The following is a 23439-nucleotide window of genomic DNA, read 5'->3' as shown; positions in this document are numbered from 1 at the left end:
CGGCACCTTTGCCTTTCTTGAGGCGCGTACAATCACAGCGTTTATGAGCTCGTTAACGAGCCGCTGTTGTTCCAACAGTAGTTCCACAGTCACATCACCAGGCGCCTGATTGGTGTTTTCAACTGGGCTCCCTGTTTCCAGTGCACGCCACTGTTCTTCTGTTTTTTTCTGTTTTGTTTTGGATTTTATAGTTTCCCTACATTCACTCAGATGATTCATGTCTGTTTTTGTATTGATGTTTCCTGTTAGCTGATGCGCTCGGCTGTGAAACATTAATGCTTCTTACTGAACTGAATGGGTAACTAACCCCTATTTAAGGACTTTTCTAACGGCGACGTCAGGTAAGACGTCAAAGGATCAAAGGGATTCTAGCGCTAAGCTCCGCCTACATCCGGTATGACGGCAACATGACGTTACCTAGCAACCGCTATGTGCACACCAACGATCCTCCGTTGTTGTGATTCAGTGAAAGTTTTGTGGCCTACTGGTGCACTGCTTCAACCCACACCGAATACTTTCAATACTTTAAAAATACTTTAAAAAATCCTTCGTTTAAAGTTAGAATGTGAAGCGAGCCCCCACTGTATTGTTATCGGGTTTCCATGATGGCTGGTGAGCTATGCTAATTTAAATGTTTATGTAGCAGGGGCGATTTTAGCCCATTTTGGGGGGTGCTTCAGCACCCCCAAAATGAATCAAAGCACCCCCAAAGATTTCTTACTTTTTTTTGACAATATTTGCTGTTTGTGTGACACACTACTAAAAATATAAAAAGCATACAGTACTTGGTTGAGACGGAACATTTTAACAACAAAGTATAGATAACCCTCCCTCCCAAAATGGTTTGTTCCAGCTCGCCCCACTCTGGCTCTAGGGTCGTTGCTGCCAGAGCGATGGTAGCTGAGACGCAGCGGAGCGGAGGTGGAGTGCCTGGATTAAAACAGGACATATTAGCAGCATTTAACCTTCAGTTACTCTTTATGTAGTTAGATAGGAGTCATGTTTCTTTTTAGCTGAAAAACCTTACACCCAGGTAACCTGCAGTGTTGAAAACGTGTTTTCCAATGATGTTTGCTACCCTACAATCCGTCCTACTCTGTAGTAAATTCAGCGACATTTGACCGTCCTGAGGCTCCCACTGAAATGTATACAGCCTATTTAAAATCTAAAACTTAAAATTGTCCGTAGCCTGCTGTTGTTACCACTGTCCTGTTTGAAATGGATACTAACTAGCTAACTGACTGAATGCCCATTAACCTTATAACTCTTGTTGTGTGTGTGTGTTTGTGTTTGTGTAGAGAGAGACAGCCAGGTTCATAATGGATATAAGGAAGTTTTTTCAAAAACAGGAGCCACATTCAGGTAAAAGTGTAAGAACAAATGATCCATCAATAAAGGATAATGTTGGATCAGTGTTTCAATATTTTATATCTTTTATATGTTCATGTGGTTTGGTTATTTGCCTTTTGGTTGAAAGTACACTGAGAGAGGACTTTTCGTTAGTGATCTTAATAAAAAAAAAAATTTCATATTAATGTAATTTTTTCATCTAATTGAATACAATCTATTTGTGTATGATTGTCAGTCCAAAGAGGGAGAGAGGAAAGAGGGGAACATGAGGAGAAAGTACAAGGTCAGGAAGAACCAGGTAAGAAAACAGACAGGGAACAGTGACAGAAACTATTAAACTGACGAAGAGAAAAAACCTGATTTTACTCATACAGTCTGGAAGTTGTGTCCTCCCTATATTAAAGCTGCTATACAGAATCTGCAAAACAAACTGGGTTGAAACATTTTTGACCGTCTTTAACACCATTCCAACATAACATTATCATTGATTGGGGAGATTAAAATTAATGATATATTTTTATGTGGTTCAGCCACAACTCTACTAAAACCTCAGCCAATAATAGGTAGGCCAACTTTTGGACTGTCCAGTTGTCTGTATGACTGCCGCATACAGACTTATGCAGCAGAGAAACACTTATCAGTGTTTCTCAAACTTTTTACAGTGTGTACCACCTGAGAAAAATGTCAAGCTCTCCCAAGTACCACTATGAAAGCATGAAACTCATAAATCTTACAACACAAAATTAGTATTATTAAATTAGTTAAATTAGTATCTGCAGTAAATATTTTTTCATACATTGTATACATTCTACCACAGGCAAAGTTGCCTCCATTTTTATAGTTTTTTATTAATATTTTGTAATAATTTATTTTGTTTTGGGAGTGTTTTTTATGTATCTGTATTATATTATACATACACATTAAAAGTGAATCTCTGTCCAAAACATGCACTCAGTTTACTTCTTACTCACTATGAGCATCATTTAAATAACCTTTATCAGATTTGATGGTTTTGTTACAGACTTCTCAAAAAAGTGTTTTGCTTTTCTTTCACAAATGTGGGGGTTGTGTTAAAATGTACAAAACGGTGATGTCATGTTTTGTGACGAGGACCCAGGCAGAGAGAGACTTGATGAATTTAAGAATCTTATGATTTAATATAGAAATTTGCAGACTTGCACAGAGATGGTAAAATTATGATGACTGATAGCGGAGATGAAGACAACAGACGATGAGGACAGGGAGGAACAGGGGTTTAAATGCACCAAGGAGACAGTCAGAGGGAACTCGGGACAACTGGAGACATTTAAGGATGCATGGACTCACAGAGACAGGGAAGAAGTCTCATCGTGACATGTAAAGTTTATCTTGCCTGGCTGGGCAGCTCTGGGTGCTCAGCACCCCCTAAGCTCTGATCCTAGAATCGCCCGTTATGTAGCTTCACTCATTCACCTGCAGATACAGACGGCTATCAGAATGGTCACATGTCTGTCTTATTAAAGAACATTACAGGTGATCACGTGCGGTGAGTTACAGCCAGCAAGAAGTCACGCAGTTTTTGTGTGCATGTCTGTGCACGTGGACATTTATTATAGCTAGGGATGGGTATCGTTTAGGTTTTATCCGATACCGGTGCCAAACCGGTACTTTTGAAACGGTGCCGGTGCTTAAACGGTGCTCAAACCGGTGCTTAAAGAATGGAGAACACAAAATTGGTCCAAAACCTCTCATGTTCAGCTTTTTTTGTAAAAGATAACAATGTTAGCCTTTTCTGCAGCTATAGGGCATATATGGCATCACTCTTGGCTGGAAGCAGTGCTTCAACAATGGAAAAAACACAAACTTTGTCCAAAAACCTCTCATGTTTAACAGTTTTCCATTTTTTCTTTGGTCATTTTAGCCTTCTTGGCCAGGGTGAAGGGAGTATCTGCCATCAAACAAGAAGACAGCCGCATGTAACTACGACAGTGTTTGCTAGTTCACCTTACATGCATTAATGTAATAATGTGGTTAGCGTACTCAACATTAATTACACACGAACAACATGAAGCTACTCACGCAGAGGAGAACGGCTGCTGCTGCCATCATCATCCGTCATCATTTCTGCTACACTGACAGGGCTAGGGGCCAGGACTCTACTCTTTGGGTTTTTGGGGGATGTTGCTAACCACACCTGCAGTAGATGTGCACGGTGTGAGGTCTCGCTGCAAGCTGTCAAACACGGCGCATTTCTCGGCTTTAAAAAAAAAAACGCTATGCGTCGCCAGGTGTTTTATCACATTTGAGGTGTTACCTCCTTTGACAGTATCACAGTATCAGCTTAAAGCACTTGTTGCAGGCTGCTGAGTTTGCATCTTTTGCTGTGAAGTACAGCCAGACTTTGACCGCTTAGCCTTGGGCATTTTTTATCTGTAGCTCTGCTCTAAAAGAACGTACGTACCTGGCCCCGCCTACTATCCTCGGAAACTTAAAATGATTGGCTAGAATTGGCTCAGGAAAAAAAAAGCACCGAAATAAAGCACCGAAATGTGCGCTGCTTTTCGGTCTGGTTACTACCGTTGATGGCACCGGACACCGGTACCCATCCCTAATTATAGCTTTGTTTTGTCTTCACAGAGTGGTTTTATCATTCATTCAGCACACCACCCACTCTTTTTATGTATTTATTTATTTTAGCTGAAAGAAGGCCTGGAAGTTTTATTTTTTACCTGCAGTAGTCCACAAGTCACATCGCTGCTTGGTGCCAGAATAATTATGATGATGCACTAACCAAAAATGAAACTCAATGCTTCACAATCCAGTTGTCTCCATATATGAAAACAGCCCTTTAAGGTTAAACATTCAAATCTCAGACACGGATTCCCTGTCAGAATAAATGTTTCAAGCTTTCTGTTAACCTGTTTCAAATTTACATTTTGAACTTGATTTTCAATTTGATTGTTCAGGTTTAGCCATCAAAATCTATAGATTCTATAGTTTTTGCTGGCTAAACCAGCAAAAACCTGGCTAAACCTTACATTTATAAAAATAATTAAATAATTTTGCATCTCTATCATAGATAACATGGCTGAAAGTCAAGATGTTTGGTCCTGAAAATGTTCCCCAAGTGACTCCTGAAAAACGGCAGCACAGAGAAACTTTTAGCAGTGGTTTTCTGTATGATTTCATTGCTGTTTCACATCACCATGGATGAATTTCAGCCCACTCTTCTTTACAATGTTTCTTCAGTGTTTTGAAGTTTGGGCGTATTTGTTTATGCACATCTCTCTCTTACGGTTGCACCAAAGGTTTCCCATCAGGTTGAGGTCTGAACTTTGTCTGGGTCATTGCATTGACTCTAGAGTACTTTGGTATCAAGAGGAGTTCATGGAGAAGCCAGTGACTGAAAGGAGCACAGATCCTGTGCAAAACAAACCCATCATCACTCCTCCACCACCGTGCTTAACAGTTGGCTTGTGTAACTACGAACCGCAGGGTGAATAATCTAATGTGAAGACTGGCTTCTACCTTGAATGTTTTCCACTCGTGAATAATTTCTCTTACTGTAGAATGATGGACTTTGGAGTTTTTTGGAATGGCCTTATAGCACTGTTGCCGCACAGCAAGAAGGTCCTGAGTTCAATTCCACCATCAGGCCGGGGTCTTTCTGTGTGGAGTTTGCTCCGGGTTCCCTCCGGGTACTCCGGCTTCCTCCCACCATCCAAAGACATGCAGCTTGTGGGGTTAGGTTAATTGGATAATCCAAATTGCCACTAGGAGTGAATGTGAGTGTGAATGGTAGTCCGTCCCTGTGTGTTAGCCCTGCGACAGACTGGCGACCTGTCCAGGGTGTACCCCGCCTCTCGCCCTATGACAGCTGGGATAGGCTCCAGCGCGCCCCACGACCCTCAAAAAGGATAAGCGGAAGCGAATGGATGGATGGATGGCCTTATAACTCTCCCCAGATTGATGTGTAGCAGCATTTGCTCCACCAGGGTCATCGCTGATGTCTTTCTTCTTTAGAGTTGTGTTAACAAACATCATAGTAGATGTAGTTTCATTTTTAGTTTGTGTTTCTTGTCTATACAGGGAGTGCAGATTTATTAGGCAAGTTGTATTTTTGAGGAATAATTTTATTATTGAACAACAACCATGTTCTCAATGAACCCAAAAAACTCATTAATATCAAAGCTGAATGTTTTTGGAAGTAGTTTTAGTTTGTTTTAGTTTTAGCTATTTTAGGGGATATCTGTGTGTGCAGGTGACTATTACTGTGCATAATTATTAGGCAACTTAACAAAAACAAATATATACCCATTTCAATTATTTATTTTTACCAGTGAAACCAATATAACATCTCCACATTCACAAATATACATTTCTGACATTCAAAAACAAAACAAAAACAAATCAGCGACCAATATAGCCACCTTTCTTTGCAAGGACACTCAAAAGCCTGCCATCCATGGATTCTGTCAGTGTTTTGATCTGTTCACCATCAACATTGCGTGCAGCAGCAACCACAGCCTCCCAGACACTGTTCAGAGAGGTGTACTGTTTTCCCTCCTTGTAAATCTCACATTTGATGATGGACCACAGGTTCTCAATGGGGTTCAGATCAGGTGAACAAGGAGGCCATGTCATTAGTTTTTCTTCTTTTATACCCTTTCTTGCCAGCCACGCTGTGGAGTACTTGGACGCTGCAGTGATGGAGCATTGTCCTGCATGAAAATCATGTTTTTCTTGAAGGATGCAGACTTCTTCCTGTACCACTGCTTGAAGGTGTCTTCCAGAAACTGGCAGTAGGACTGGGAGTTGAGCTTGACTCCATCCTCAACCCGAAAAGGCCCCACAAGCTCATCTTTGATGATACCAGCCCAAACCAGTACTCCACCTCCACCTTGCTGGCGCCTGAGTCAGACTGGAGCTCTCTGCCCTTTACCAATCCAGCCACGGGCCCATCCATCTGGCCCATCAAGACTCACTCTCATTTCATCAGTCCATAAAACCTTAGAAAAATCAGTCTTGAGATATTTCTTGGCCCAGTCTTGATGTTTCAGCTTGTGTGTCTTGTTCAGTGGTGGTCGCCTTTCAGCCTTTCTTACCTTGGCCATGTCTCTGAGTATTGCACACCTTGTGCTTTTGGGCACTCCAGTGATGTTGCAGCTCTGAAATATGGCCAAACTGGTGGCAAGTGGCATCTTGGCAGCTGCACGCTTGACTTTTCTCAGTTCATGGGCAGTTATTTTGCGCCTTGGTTTTTCCACACGCTTTCTTGCGACCCTGTTGACTATTTTGAATGAAACGCTTGATTGTTCGATGATCACGCTTCAGAAGCTTTGCAATTTTAAGACTGCTGCATCCTCTGCAAGATATCTCACTATTTTTGACTTTTCTGAGCCTGTCAAGTCCTTCTTTTGACCCATTTTGCCAAAGGAAAGGAAGTTGCCTAATAATTATGCACACCTGATATAGGGTGTTGATGTCATTAGACCACACCCCTTCTCATTACAGAGATGCACATCACCTAATATGCTTAATTGGTAGTAGGCTTTCGAGCCTATACAGCTTGGAGTAAGACAACATGCATGAAGAGGATGATGTGGACAAAATACTCATTTGCCTAATAATTCTGCACTCCCTGTAGAGTATTAGGGAATACAATATTGTGAGCCACTTTATGGTATATGGCATTTTCGCAAAAGTGCTAGTAACGTCAAAGGACAGTTTAACTTAATTGGTATTTGTGAAAAAATACATTCTCAGACTTTCTTGCACGAGACCCAAACTTGCAGACCTTTGGCACTGTAGTTCAGTCAGTTTGCTGAAATAATCTGGAGACATCTTGTCTGAGGGGCTGTTTTTATGGCCATACTGGCCTCACAGCAGGTTTGTGGTGCCCTTTGCTGGCCTCTCCATTAGAAACAGAGTCCCAGTTTATTCTCTGAATAGTTCTTGAATAGTTTGGAGTTGTGCTTCTGAGCATTGTAAGAGGAAATTTGCGCCTATAAAGTTGTTTCCCAACACTCTGGAATAGCACTGCAAAATAAAATGATAGGTGCCCCTGTCCAAGATCTTTTTATCCTGTACAAATGTCCCACTTTGCCACCATCAAAGCATCCCAGATTGTCACATTTCTCCTTCAGGCCAGACAGACGGGGTCGGCCTTTCCTCCCGCATCATTTCATTTGTCTCACAAATGTTCCAGTACCTGCTGGATTTATCTGTTCAGTCTCCCAAACATTCCTTTCTCAAGTCTTCTTTTTTTTTTTTAAATTGTCTGTCTCTAATATTGATTTTCTTTGCATCTCTGTCTCTAAGTCCAGCATGCTGAAGTCTCCTCTTCACTGCTGATGTTGAGACTGATGTTCTGTTTGAAGAAACTGCCAAGCTGAAGACCTGTGTGACGCCCGTGTCTCAGATTGAAGACTAACATACTTGTCCTCTCGCTCAGTTTTTCATCAGAGCCTCCCATTTTGCACTGTCCTTTGAAGGGAGCAGGACACACCTGCTTATATGGAAAAATCAAATTTCTGACAATTTCAGTGAGAAATAAATGCCAGTTTTCATTTATTACCATAACTAGGTGAATGGATAGCAACAGTCAGTTAGCAGTTTTACATGATAAAGTTGCATTAGTGAACACAATGTAGAACACAGCAGACATGGTTGATGAGAATGTGGTTCTGCAGAACTACGTAGGTATTTCATAATTATTGGATTTATTGGTTAATAAATCCAATAATTATTTTTATATATGGAGTATTTCTGATTAATGTTCTGTTTTTTTGAATGAAAATCAAAATCAAAAACACCAACCAACCTGTACTGGCTGGTATTCTATTTTTTCTTTTTATATCAGTAATAGTTTATTTCTATTTTTAATAACTATGAACTATATTTTCATGTAATTATAAAGCCAGGTCTGTCAGTGGACAAGTAAACCTGCCTGAAACTCTTTCTGACACCTCTCCAAGCATTTCGGTCCATGTTCTGGTTTAATTCGTTGGTTGCTCTGCCTCTTTCTTTGATCCGGAAAAGCAAAGTGCATGCTGACATTTGGATACTGTGCAGACAACACAACAAGGATTCCATCTATCAAGCAGAAGAACACTCGCTGGCCTAAAACAGAACTTTTTTATGTGATGCAGCTCTGCAGGTATTTGTTAGAGCATCAGATCTCAGCCCACCACGGAGCCTGCGCCCTGTGCCAAACCAAACCTCCTGTTTTAAAAAATAATTAGTTGTATTTCCATTCATTTATCCTCTTATCCTCTTTCTGACACTACTGTGACATGTCCCCTCCAAGCACGACTTCAAGTGATCAATTCAGCTGGAGATGGTGGAAATATGTGGCTTTTGGGTTTGGGCAGCATCCCATTTCGTCAAAAATAGTAGACATGCCTATCTGGAGAGAGCATGGGAATAAAATGTTAACTGTAAAGCTGGCAAAATAACGATGGCTGACTTTATTAGGAAAAAATTTAGATAGAACAAACAAACACACACGAATATCCCCTTCCCTTTTTTTTTCTTATTACCAATGAAAAAATGTGATTAAAAATATGATTAACTGCTGTAAAGAATTATTTGTGGAAATGTTGTCATTACTAACAATGGTGCACTTTCGCTACAACAACTCAACTTGTCACCTGGACCACAAAAGCCGTCATTAGTGAAAATATTTTATTACTGAACCCAATTAGATCTTCTTCTTCGGCTGCTCACCAGAGCGGATCATCTGCCTCATCTCACCCTATCCTTAGTGTCCTCTCTGTCACACTACGTCCATGAATCTTCTTAGCAGTCTTCCACTTTTCCTCCTGCCTGGAAAGTCCATATTCAACATCATCTCTGTATCGCCTCTTGATTAACTTTTATTAACTAACTGCTCGACCTGTTAGTTAATATGTTTGAATGAATGTTTGAGTTTCTCATCCTGACCATTCTGGTCACTCAGCTCCGCCTCCTAGCTGCTCTCACTACCATCTTGTAAACCTTCCCTTTCACACTTGCTGATATCCTTCTGTCACAAATCACCCCCGACACTCTTCGTCACCTACTCCACATTGCCTCTTTTGCATTGTCCATTGATTTAAATAGTTCACCCCAGGCATTTAAACTCATCTACATTCACTGCGTCTGCTTCTTCATCTTTCAGCCTGTCACACTCATTCAAACACATCTATTTTGGGTTGCTTCCTCTTCCCTCCAGAGCATGCCACCACCTCTCCAGTCTCTCTTCCACCTACTCCCCACTCTTACAGCAGATCACAATGTTGTCTGCAAACATCAGCGACTCCTGTATGACCTCAGCAGCTACATTGACTATCACCATCACAAGAAGGGGCTGTCACATCTGTCACTTCTACACCTCATTGGTGTTTCACTGCCCTCAAACATGTACTGCACCATCCTCACATACTGTTCTTCCTTGTCACACTTGACTTCTTCATACAGCACCACAGATCCACTCTTGGGACCCTATCACATGATTTCTCTAGATCCACAAAGACAGAGCGCAACTCCTCCTGACCTTCTCTGTACTTCTGCATTAATACTCTTAAAGCAAACATCATGTGTGTAGTGCCTTTATCATGAAACGAAGACATACTATTGGTCACTGATTATCACCTGTCGTGTTACCTTAAGTTCCCATAACTTCATCAGCATCATGCCTTCTGTAGTTTCTACAGCTCTGCACATCACCCATAATGGCTGCTGTATTTCTGTAGGTTTCTGTAAATGCAGCTAGTTTTGCACTGAGTTATCACTCACTTCTAAACTGACGATGTCTCTTAAACCATAAAACTTAGCGGTTTATATCAGTGTCTGTCTCTTCTGGATATCTCCTTTCCCTACTCCTTGTAGTTTAAGTGCCACAGTTACTCCACTGATTTTCTAATAAAGGTGCAAAAGTGTGCAAACAGAATGAACAAAACATTTGATTTGTCACTGTCAGAAAAAAGCCAGCAGTTGCAAACAGTAAAGAAAGGAAAAAAAGCCACCTCTTTCCTATCGGTGGAAAAATGCACCATGTCGACCAATTTAAAAAAAAGTCAACATGTGGGATTTGGTTGTTTAGGAAGAGGGGAGAGTTTTGGGAGTGACGGTAACAGCAGCAAGACAGTGTACACCAAACACACAGGCTGTTTCTGCCTGCAGGAAGATGCGTCAAGGTGGCCGCAGTTAGCAGAACACGACCGGAAGTGAGCGTCTGGGAAAATCTAAATTCGTATAAACTGGTTTTACAAGAACAAAAAGTGTTAAATGAGCAGCTGGACCAGGTAAGCCTTAAGGGAAAAATTACTGAATCACCTACTCTACAGTTATTGAGTAACCAGAGTGCTGCCCTCTCACACATGCTTTACACTGGGCAACATCGCTCTTTAACTTTACATCTGCCATTTCTAGCCCCCTTTCTCTAGTACCTACTCAGCACTAGTTGCGGATCCTAAATGCTCATATTGTGTCATGATCACAATTACAGACTCACATTACAGACTCACATTTGGAGACACTGGCTGCTCCTCTAATTGTTTGCTTTTGTCAGAGTAGAAGAAGAAAAATTCTTTGCATACTTTACTAGTTAGGAGTTTAGGGTCTACAGGCATATGAGGTCTTAGCAACAAATTAACAATAACAAATAAATGTATATTGTCATAAACTTAAGCATTGTCTTAAACTCGGAAGGTTCTATAGATGACTATGGACAATTGAATAGTACTAAAAATATTTTTTTAATAAAATGCTTCAGAAAAACAACAATAAAAACAAAAAGAAATGCACCCACCCCCCCAAAAAAGAAAGAAAAAGAAAACCCAACACTATTAGATGCAGGATCTTTTCATTACCAGTAATAATGTCAGTTGTTGGTGTTAACCTGAAAGTTATAATACAGCGCAATTTTATTATTGAAGTTACACTTTGCAAGTTGTTTAAATCAAGGGGGACACATGGAGAGGGAGGAGGTGATAGGGCAGGGATCACGTAGAGCAGAAATGAAGGCTGTTGAGCCAGATTAAACCTGAGGACCGACCAACATGTACGCCACTGCTGTGTCCCTATGATCGGTCAAATGCCATGACATATAAAGTCTTTATTGTCTGAGTTTTTACCTGATGCGGAAAGACAGTCAAACACAGTGGAACTTGGCCAAGTTGCAGGGAGCACATTTAAGTCTTTGAACTGCTATGAACTGTGTGTTAGCAGAGCAGTTTTCGACAGACTGGGAAAGTGACTTCTCATTCTTTAAACTAGTAGGATGTTAATGGCTTAATGAAAGACGGGGGGAAATTTTTGATTAAAAAAATTATATAACATTGGTCAGAAATGTTGAAATTACTCTTGAATAGTGTAAAAGTACCAAACCATACTGATGTACAACAAGTAAACATATATAACTATTAGATAATTTGGTTATTGGCTAGAATTTGGCAAGAAATAAAAATAATTTTAAAAAAGAAAAGAAAAGAAAAGAAAAAAACAAGGACTTTGGGGATCCGAAATAAGTGGAGCATCCTTCTCAGTCCAGCAGGTGGCGGTAATGTGCCATATTGTTAGATAGCCACCGTATCCGGAACCGGATGAAGAAGAAATCAGTTTGGCGGATACGTTTGGCTGAAGTCTCCCAAACACTGTACGATATGGCTGCTTCCATTGACAGCTTACTGGAGGAAATCGCTGGGGTTGAAGACCCAGTTGAAGAACTTCAGAGTTTAAAAACTGCTCTGTTGGCGATTCCTGTCAGTGCCTTGAAGGACTCAGTGAGAGGACAGCGTTTAGATGTCATATTCTCTCTGCTCAACTCCAGTGACAGGTGGGTTTGGCTTTGTGCATCAGCTAAACGTTGGTGAATAAGTGCTGAGTCAGTCAGTGGGTATAATATATGTATTGCTAACAGTTAGCTATATTGACACTAAGTTAACGTACAAGAAGAGTTTATTAGTTAGCTTAAAAGGGCTGCTTGAAACTGAGCTAATTGTTAGCAACTGGTTACAGTGCTACTAACAACACAGCCCCAGCAGGACACTGTTTGACATTTAAAACACCAACCTTCATGTTTAGACCATGTTTTTAACCACTGTGCCCTTTTTGGACAATGCAGTTGCTACAGTTTTTGTGAACTATGATTACAAACATGCTCAAAGTTAGCATTTAAACTGCATATTTGTTGTTTGATCCAAGTTTTCTGGAGTACACAGGCAACTGATCGAGTTAATCCAAGCACTGTTTTTAGATTAATTGATTACTGTTATGTATAACCGCAATTCCCTGTCCCATCTCGTTTTTTAGAAGACATTTTTAGTGTTGTAATTTTTAACCTGTAATAACAAGAACTATTATAAGTTATACAAGTGTTTCTGCTTTCCTTTAAATGACTTGTTACTGGTTTCCTTAGCTTCAAGGTTAACTGAATTTGGCCTTAAAAGTGCTTTGGTACATCAAATATTTCCACACTGACAGCTGTGAATGGTATTTTCTAACACTGTACAGACTAACCATAGTTAAAATAAAAAAATAAGAAGGAGCTATATTGATTGTTAAATAAATAAATACTCACAGGGCACAGGTGGAGCTATGCGTAGACATCCTTGAACGCATCTTAATGGCCATGAGCCCTGTGCATGTGGTCCAGAACTACAGAGCGGAGCTGCAGCGGGGGTTGACTCACCCAAATGACACTGTTAAGATACTGGCCTTGGCACAGGTAGGCTGCTCGCACACATACATGCACAGAAAGTATCTTATGAAACACTGAAAATATTAGTTAATCCCACCTACTTGTGTCAGATTGGGAGAGTGGTGGAGGACCCTGATGCTGTTACTGAAATTCTCAACAACCACGACGTCCTCCGAGCAGCGATCCGGTGCATCGGAGAGGAGAAGATGGCTGTGGCAAAACAGGTGATGAATAAAGCATTATAATTACACTCCTCGCGTTTTATAAAGTGTCAATGCCTGGAGTATCTGTTTTTCTTTTGTTTTATCTCAGGCGATTCAGTCCTTGTCTAAGTTCAGTCATTCCAAGCCTGGATTAGACAAATTATTCCAGACTGACCTGCTGCAAGTCATGAAGGATGTGATGGCCACAAGTGACATTATTAGATACAGAATATATGAGGTATGTTCAAACTGGGTTATAACATAGCATCAGCAACCCTTGTAATGATTTTAAATTCTATTTACTTAGATGGAATCGGTTGACAGCATGACATTACTTACACATACTGACTTAGGTCATTTTATATATTGTATACATGTCATGTACAGAGTTTGACACTTTCATATAAATGATCTTAAGAAGTTTTTTGTCCTTTCTGCTTGCAGCTTGTGGTGGAAATCTCGGCTGTATCTCCTATTTCTCTCGGTTACTGTGCCAACAGCGGCCTCATTTCTCAGCTGCTCAGCGAACTAACAGGAGACGACGTATTGGTCCGGTAGTACAAACTAAGTTTGACTGCTTTTCTCCTTCTTTCATAAGTGTTTCTTCTTCATTTATGCTGTTAATTTGTTTTTTACCAGGGTCACAGCTGTAGAGATGGTTACAACTCTTGCACACAGTCAGCATGGTCGGCAGTATTTGGCCCAGCAAGGTATCATGGATAAGATCTCAAACATGATCAGAGGAGCCGAGACTGACCCCTTCTCTTCCCTCTACCTTCCAGGTGAGTGTCTGTATCATCCCCACCCAAATATATATTTATCTGTCTAATACACAACAATATAATGTAATGCCTTTTACAGTCTTATCCATACAGTTCAGCATTATTTTGCGATTTATGATGTGAATATCACTGCTGCAGGTTTGGTGAAGTTCTTTGGGAACTTGGCCATCATGGACAGTCCACAGCAGGTTTGTGAAACCTACCCAGCTTTTCAGAACAAAGTGTTTGAGATGGCGCTTGATCCGGACCCTGTGATGATCGGCGTGGCTCTGGACACTTTGGGATTACTGGGATCTAATGTGGAGGGGATGCAGGTTCTTCAGAAAACAGGTTAGCTCGGTATCCTTGGCTTTATGAAAGAAATATTTCTGTGAAAACACTGATTCTTCAGAGGAAAGTAAATGTGAGTCAAGAACATTTTCTGCATAACATTTTCTTATAAAAGAAAAATAATTAAATCTGAGTGAAGTTTAGTCAAAAAGTAATTTTGTTTTTTCTGACATAACTTTGAAAGGTCTTGGTCCAACAAGACTGTCTTGTATTTTTTGACCATCTTTATGGTTTGACTGTTTTCTTTTTGTTCAGGAGAAAAGTTCAAGGCTGTGTTGTCAAAAATGAGCCAGCTTGCCAGTTCTGGACCTACAGAGCTCAGAGTTCGAAGCTTGGACGCGATATCACAACTTCTCTCCCTACAGGTATTTTTCTGACATGTAAAGAAAAATCATTTTTAATAAAATATTTCTTAACAACAATACAAAAGTGCAAGTTGGTCAATTTATGCATTGCAGCCAGAGCAGCAGACAGAAGACCTTTTGGCCCTGACAGAGTCATGGTTCCACCTTTTGTCCAGCCAGCCCATGGACATGATTCGCAACATCAGCACTCAGCCCTTTCCAGAGCTGCACTGTGGAGCACTGCGGATATTCACTGTAAGCACTGTTTTTGTTTTTGTTTTTTTTTACCTTCTTATATTTCCTCTTTATGTCTCTGACCACCTGGTAACCTGTAGAAATAAAGGTCTCTATTTGATAGTGACATTTGAGGGGGAGGTTGACACACAAGCATATATTGCTCTAATAATATTTGTCGTCATCACTGGATATCTATGCATGTGTGTCTACCAGGCCATTGCCACTCAACCATGGGGCCAGAAGCTGATGATTAACACTCCGGGATTCATGGAGTTCATTTTGGATCGTTCAACGGGCCAGACGAAGGAGGCCAAAGATGCCAAGTTTGAACTGATTGGGGCACTTGCAGGTTCATCAACAGCAGCTGAGATCCTGGGCAGTCAGCACTACATCCGCGTGAAGACTTACCTCAGAGAAGGACCTTACTATGTTTCAGCTGTGGCCGCAGTCAGCACAGAGGGAGCGGACTGAGTCAAATTAACAATAAACCAATTCAAATACACTTCATGGGCTTCTAGTTGATGCTTAAGTAATGGATAAGTGGCTGAGTGATCGGTGTTTGGATTAATATAACATACTCTGCAATCTCTACAGCATCTGGATAAAAAATTACCATGTAAAGGATGATTAAAAGTTCTTAGAAAAAAATAATTTATCTTCAGTACTTGTACGGCTAGGTTGCAGCTGCACTACATTCAATATTTATCAGGTTTTTTTGGCAGAACACTAAACACCTGATCTTTATCTTCAGTCATATTCTGTTACTGCAGTTTACAAGTACATAGATCATTGTTTATAAAATGACAAAAATATTCTCCATCAACCATATCGGTAACCACTAAACAAATAACATGCGTCACTTTTGTTGCTATGAATGAAAATCAGAAATTAGATTTTAATCACACTCAGAAAGCTTGTGTTTAAAACCAAAAAAGGTAAGAGGTTTCTAATAAAAGATTCAGCTTTGATTTCCTTTCCTCCTTTGATTGCAATGACATCAGCAAATTCTTGAGTATCTTATCTTATAGCTTGACTTCAGTCTATATTTTTCCCATGAAGCATCTTCACACAGTAGAGGTCAAACAAGATGAATGAATGAGTACTATACCAGCACACCCACGTCTTATCTGTAAAGTCCCCACATACCGTGTTATGTTAAGGTGTTTAGTTTAAGCGTCTTTACCAATACTTAAGTAAAAATTTAAAAAAACAAAACATCCACACACTTATACAATTCCACATCAGTGTATTTGGATCCAAACAACTTAAAAGGAAAAAAAAACAACTTTGTCTTCATAATTTTTTCCTTTCCATTTTTTGTTTTTTTTTGTAATTAAAGAAGTTTCTGTCTCGCAACATGTGTGTTTCTTTACTTTTCATAAACTTTAATCCCCCTAATGAACATATTTTATTCCATTATTACATACTGTATAATAGTATTAGGGGAATAGTAATTTTTTAAATACTGTAATTGTTGCTTTGATACCCATGTTATGGTCCTTGATTATCTTTGTTGTTCTGCTGCTCATGTAGCACATAATGGGAACCTAAGTAAAAGCTCTGGAACCAACTAATATAACATGGTTGAGACTTAGAGGAAGAGGGGTTTTTTTTTCTCTGTAGCACTTCTTCTGTGGCTGTCAGTGTAAAAAATAAATGAATAAAAATCGAGGGAACTTTAATGGGAAATGATTTAACCATAATAATAATTAAAAATTGATCATACTTAGTAAGTATTCTAAGTATATATTCAGTGCAAGGATAGAAGCTGGAAACTTTTTAATCATCTCCACCAGAGGACAGCATTTCAGCTATTTTCATTTTTTGCACCTTTTTCAATCTTTGCTTTTGTTTCTCTGTGAAATTTATAACGTCAGATGGCCGTTTGAATGAAAATCATGGCAATTGTAGAAGAAGATTACTTTCAGTCCAATCTGGGGTATGCAGTAGCTACAAATATATTTTAATATGAAAACATTGTTAAATGTGTTTTATAAACTTAACCATCACGTTAAATCACAAATAAGCAAATAGGTTTTAAGTACTGCTTTCACTGAATACTGTGTCCACTTACATGTCTAAATCATTAACCTATAAGTATCTTATATTGCTTTTTTCTTTAGACTCTCACTATTTAAATTAAAACAAAAAAGGTAAACTGAAAAGTAACCAGTAAGTTAAGGTACATATAAAGTAGTAAACAAGTCCTGGTTTTATGTTGTATGTTGTATCCAAATGATATAATGCATCTCTCTGCCAATAACCCATCAATTTACATTTTAAGCAAACTAAAAACCCAATAAATTGTAAAGTACAGGGATTTTAACATAGAAAAATTAAACCCAAATGCAACAGTCGTGTTACTGTTTTAGGTTTCCTTTAGAATTTGAACTCTGTGCAGTGGACAGTTCGAGCTCGGGGCAGTACAGTGGCTCCACACACCAGATGGAGACCGCGATGGCACAGGGGAAAGGTCCAACTTCTGACTGAAGATAGTATCACAGCTTATATAAGCTTTTAGACACGGAAGACAAAACCAGTGCAGTTTGTACCAATGATAGATGTTACAGACACTGGTCGTTTTCATCCTTATTGGTGTGTCACGTCACTACAACTGTGTAAATGCAGAGCTGACAGAACGTGATGTAAACAGCTCTGTAGCTGTAGCATCTACAGCTCGGTGACTGTAGCTGAAGCTTCGTGTGTTTGTGTGTTTGTCCCATTTTCTTGAACGCAGTATATTTGAAATACTTCCAAATTTTTCACACACACTTAAAGAAGAAAGAACGGATTCGTTTTTTGGAGTCAAAGCTCAACATAGCCGTGGCCTTGCTTCTTGTTGGGAAATTCACTACATCTTGCACAAATTTTCACTCAGGCTGGAGGAAAAATGTAATTATAATTTAAATATTAGAAGCTGCTGTGATTTTTGTGTTTGTTTGTTTGTTTGTTTTGGGGTTTATGACCATGAGTTAATTTGATTTGACCAAATTTAACAAGAACATCTAAAGTGAGATTTTTTTTATCCAAATGTGCAAAGGTTAACTTCACTTTAATGACATGATGTTCTACAAAAATCACTTTTCAACTCAGTGCCGTGACTCGGGAACGGACGAAGTGCTTCTAAACTGCACCAAGACTGGTTAGCAGAAGAATTTATGAGTTTTCACAAGCCACCAGCAACCACTTAAATATGTTTTTTTTAATTTATACTTTACAATATAATATTGTAGTTTATCAAATTTTTGTCTGAATGGCAGACCGTCTTTATCTTTCCCACAGTTGCACTGTGGAACCTGTGACATCTACAATCCTGTTAAAAAATCACTGCTGTGCTTAATATTTCCCTCCAACAACACACACAAATTACAGCAAAACAAGATAAGATGTCTGCAGACTTGTTTTTATAAATATTATTGGCTTTTTTTCCATTCTCACAATCTTATTTTGAACATGTTTGCTTGCTGACATTAGGTCAGAGTACAAAATCAAAGTATAGGAAAGTATTAGGAGTTTTTTCAACCTACGTAACAAACACTTAACACTTAATTTAACTATACTAAATACATAGCTGCTGGATTCACCTGAGATAATGAATGAGTGGAATAAGACTTGCAATCCAGTAATGATTTGTAGACATCAGCCTGGCTTTAGGACAATATTACTGCAGTCATTGGCAGAAGGTTTTTGGTTGAAGCACAAATGTTGTGTTTAATGTGCTTTGTGAAGAACAACCATACACATTGCATACTTTCTTTTTTTTCGATGACTGAACACACTCAATAGTCCTCGAAGATCTTCAAAGACCATCTTCCTTCATTCTGTTCAAGAATCTGTGATCAGTATTTAAAAAATGAGCGGACAAGCAAAAGCCTACAAACATTTTGCTGGACTTTACTGCCCGCCATAAATGTAAAATGAATCCACATCAATTAATCTGACTTCAGTTATATTTATAAAGTGCCAGTTCACAACAACACTTACACCTGGTAATATACGAGAGAGAAACCCAGTGAGGAAGCGCTTGGTGGTATTTTCGATATCAAACCTTTACACATCTCTCCCGGTGGAATCCCTTAACCTCACATATACACTCTTTATCTACAGCATTAGAAATGTTTCCCCGGAGTGAGAACGACTGACTCAATCCCAAACGGCTTCAAACTCTTCAACAACCTCGTGTCACTGCCGTCCCAGTGAATCATATCACCTCACCCACGTCTTGTACATACTTGCTCCAGCTTGCGTCATCAGATAAACAAAGAAATAAATAATAAAAAAACATCCAGTCAGTCAATATTTTCTCTGTACATTTGATTTATTTATTTTTATTATTTCTTCTGGCGCTTCTGGATGTGTTGTTGAAATCGTTCAGCTATGTTTTTTTTTTCTTTTTCCCACGTATCGTTTACTGTTCATCATTAGTGACCTTCTCCTGAAGGATAAAATTATAACACAGGGACTGAAAGGCATCTCAAAACATTTTCTGGACTGAGCTAGTCTGAATATTTCATATTCGGAGTCTTTGTGCATTTTGACCAGACTAATCATGTGTATCAATGATCGCTAAAAAGTAAAGCTTAAGCATAACGTCTTATCTGAAAAGCTGCACGTTAATACCTGCCAAGCTGCTAGGCTCTCATCTTTCCCCTGCTGTGCGATGTAGAAGATGGCGGGGTTTCCTCTGCATGGAGGGTGATTTTCTGCTTCAGCTCATAACACCCGAGAGAAAACTGACAGCAGGCACAAAGGAGAGAGCTCGTTTGAGTGACCATGGTCCAGTCACCATCATTAGTCTATTGATACATATCATGTAACTGTGTGTGTGTGTGTGTGTGCATTTTTATACTATGACCTGAGGGGTTTTTCCTTGTGGAAGGGGGCAAATAAATACTCTTAAATATGTCTTTTTCCATTTATGAATTTGTTATTATAATTTGTCATGTAACCATCTCGCTTGGCATTACTCACTGTGGAATAACAGAGCAGTAAGAGACACAAACCCATCGCCAGTGTGTTGCAGGAAAGTTAGAATTATTGGATTTATCATGGCAATGCATTCTGTACATGAAGTGGTATGACTAGGTTCATGCAGATAATACACTATATGGATGAGGTAGGGTGTTAAATATGTATGTAGTTGTACTGTACATTAAAATGGATAATTGTATTTAATGACATATTATAAAAGCAGTATTTTTGGACAGATGTAGTTATATAATGATAGATCTAACAATACATGTGTTAATATAACAAAGGACCATGTATTACATAGCCATATTTATTTATAGCATCTATGTACATTTTGTATTGTATAATCAAAGCAGATATAGAAGATGAGCTAAACAGAGGTAGGATATAATACGCATTAGCTTCCTCCTACTCCTTTTAAAAGGGGAAATGGTCAACATTTTTTTTATCCATGGGAATATAATGACTTTCATTGATTTTGTGTAGTTTTGATTGATTGATTAATATTGTCTCACAATCCTCATAAAATATCTACATATCAAGCACAGCTGGGCTATTTTCCCTGCAGATGTTTACTTGTAATGCTTGAAGTGGATTTTGCTGACACTTTTTCTTCTGCACTCTGAATGCATTTCCCCGTTAAACAGTATTTTACTTGATTGTATCACAATTGCTTAAAATGGCAAGCATCCAATAAAAACAGCAGTACAGCACAATATTTTTTTTTTAAATCCAAGTGTTGTTTAGACTCCGTGGTCATGTTTGTGTGGAAGGCTGAAATGTTTTTGTGTCCTTGCCCAAATGTTAATGTTCCCGTTTCAGTTTGAGTTCTGTTGGAGGCTCCGAGTCTCCGAGGAGACTCGGAGCCTCCAACAGATGGTGCTAATCTCTCTCTCTCGCTCTCCCTCCGTCTCTGTCTCCCTCATCATCAAGAGTTGGGTGATAATTCAACAGTTATGTCATGAGGTGTACCCGCACCTCAAGAAGCAGAGCTGTGATGTTCGCTGCTGCTGCAGACCTGTCCTCTCTACGTCTCCCACAGTGTTTCCCACTCCACACGCTGACAGCCAAATGATTTCACTCGCGCCTCTCAGCGTGTCCGTTTGAAGAGTTCATCGGGCGGTTGTCACATCGCTGGCAGCCTCTGTCTGTGCGTAGGCTGACACAAACTCACCTTCGAAATGCACCTGGATAGGTGAGAGGGGCGCGCGCGCGCGCACGGCCAAAAAATCACTTTTAAAGGAGCGCGTGTTTTCTCTCCAGGAGTGCACTCCTTTTTGGCAGATCACCCTCCGATGCAATTAATCCAGGAAGACGACTTCGCCAAGGGAGACTCAACGCCGACCACCGCAGCACTCCAGTCCGACGGCAGCGCCGGATCTCCGGCCAAAATGTGCAGTGAATGTTACGTGAATCAGTCATTTGTGAACGATGACGGGAGCGTGAACGACCACAAGCCACGGTAAGACAAGCAACAGCTCAGAGACTCCAACAAGTAGCCTCAACCGGCGAACTTCATCCATTATGTGATTGGCGAGGATGAAGTTAGATCCTGTATTCTTAATATTTTTTAAAGTATATTCACTTGCGGGTTAGTTTGGGATTTGACTCTAAAAAAATATCAGGAAAATTGCCAAATACCTGTTGAATAATGTGACTGATGTGACGTGTTGATTTTGCATTGTTTTTCTCATCCATACACAATCTGCTCATCCGTCATCACCTGTTTTGTGTCCAGCTGTTCACCGGTGTGCTGTCTCAGCTTTCAGTGTTGGCCTACAGATAACAGATTATCTGCTGCTTATATGAATCCATTACCAGGGCTGGTGATGGCTGGTTTGACCCATGCACGCACATGATTTCTTAAGAACATCTGGGCTGATTTTTGGCCAAAACAAAAACCATCTTCTCTTAAAAAATGGATACTGAAGCCATACAAATATATCACACGCAGCCATACGTGCTGAACTATTTAAATGTAATAACACATTTTGCATGTCTTCACTTATATTATGAGAGCTGAATGGTGAACTTTACTCCTGGGTTGTATTTGCTTAGATGGATGAGTTAAACAAAATCACAGTATCAAAATCAAAACATCCCCTTCATCAATCATGCATTAAGTTTGACAAGGTTAATGGAGGACCAAAGCTGACAGACACAGTGATGGAGATTCTGTTTTGTGCACTTCTAAGAGCCTGAAAACGTTATCCGTCTTCACACCAAACCACGTTCATTTGAATTAATAACTACCCTGCAATGAGTCATATTTTATCAAAGGATGCAATATTTTAATTATGGAGGTGATGTGCTGACCGGCGCTGATCATTTAACAAATATTAAAAGCAACAGTGTAATCTCACAAAAGCACCCATACATGCTGTGACAGCCACACAGTTAAAAATATTAAGGCATAAATAACTCCGCTCACTTCACTCTGGAGTTTCTAATTCATCTCATTTCTTCAAGCGACAGAATCAGTTCATCTTCCCACATCATCTTCTCCAGCAGTAAAGGTAAAATCCCACTATGCTGTATTTAACCTTTGCATGTTACTCTAAGGCTGCACATTAGAGAGATGTGTCTCAGCATCTGCAGCCATTCAGAAAAACACAGCAGCCGAAGATTTTTTACTTTTTTTTCCCACTAGTTGAGATAAACTTTAATCCAAGTTATGAATCTATAGTGATTCATAATCATCATTCATAAAATGAATGATGTGTGCTTGAAGCTGAGCCATATGTTGAACCCGGTGGTGGATGAAAGACTCTTGGATATTTTGGAAAAGTGAAGTAATAGTACAACAATGTAAAAAATGTACCACTACATGAACAAGCTCTGAATTGAAAGAAGGCGCTTTGATCCTTGTCTAAAAAAAGGGTATTTTTTTCCATTTCATGCAAGCATGTGTATACTCTGTTAATCTAAAGAAGCAAACGTTACTCTTAGTTAAATCCTATTAATAAAGTTGTGGAAAGTACTCAGGTCTGCCTTCTATGGTCTGTAAGCAGCACAGGAGCGACATAACCTTGAATGCATGCTAATTTCTGCTTTTAAGCCTGAATCATCACACAGCAGCAGCATTTTAGCCTGTCCCTGCATCTGTCCCAGGATAGTGAAGAAGCCACAATGCATGGAGCTTTAGGTGAACAAATGTTGGCTGGTTCTTCATTACACAAAGATTTTAGCTGCAAAGGTCATTGTTTGGGATTATCTTTACTAAAAATACAAAAATATATACTTTACAGTACAATATAAAGTGTTCATTAGGGGCATTATCCTTTTTGGTCTAATTTTCTGTAACCCCATACCCGGGCCCCGTCAACTGCACTTTTCCATCCCATGTTTACCTTTCTTGCCTCCTTTCCTTCTCCTTGTGCTTCGTATTTGCTTTCAACATTGGCTCGACTGGCTCAACCGGCTTCCTTCACTTTTGCACAACTTTCTCTGCCTTCTGCTTCTTTACTTTTCTCCTGTCCCTCCCCCCAGCTCATCCCCAGCCCCGCTCCAGACCAAAAACAGCAGCCGCAGTACTGGGGTTATCTTAGACATCTCTACCC

At 39.7% G+C, this 23439-nt stretch overlaps 1 protein-coding gene across 1 annotated transcript; it reads left to right on the top strand.

The window, feature by feature from the left end:
* The first annotated feature begins 11907 nt into the window (after window positions 1-11907).
* On the top strand, window positions 11908-16264 carry psmd5 (proteasome 26S subunit, non-ATPase 5). The gene is made up of 10 exons (XM_031754633.2): window positions 11908-12148; window positions 12895-13039; window positions 13123-13236; window positions 13325-13453; window positions 13660-13769; window positions 13855-13997; window positions 14136-14327; window positions 14583-14692; window positions 14786-14926; window positions 15122-16264. The coding sequence occupies exons 1-10, from the start codon at window positions 11916-11918 to the stop codon at window positions 15377-15379; spliced, it is 1575 nt and encodes a 524-aa protein (XP_031610493.2). The 5' UTR covers window positions 11908-11915; the 3' UTR covers window positions 15380-16264.
* The last annotated feature ends 7175 nt before the right edge of the window (window positions 16265-23439 follow it).

Source organism: Oreochromis aureus, linkage group 7, assembly GCF_013358895.1.
Source record: "Oreochromis aureus strain Israel breed Guangdong linkage group 7, ZZ_aureus, whole genome shotgun sequence".
Lineage (NCBI taxonomy): Eukaryota > Metazoa > Chordata > Actinopteri > Cichliformes > Cichlidae > Oreochromis > Oreochromis aureus.
This window is presented reverse-complemented; position numbering and strand designations above follow the sequence as displayed.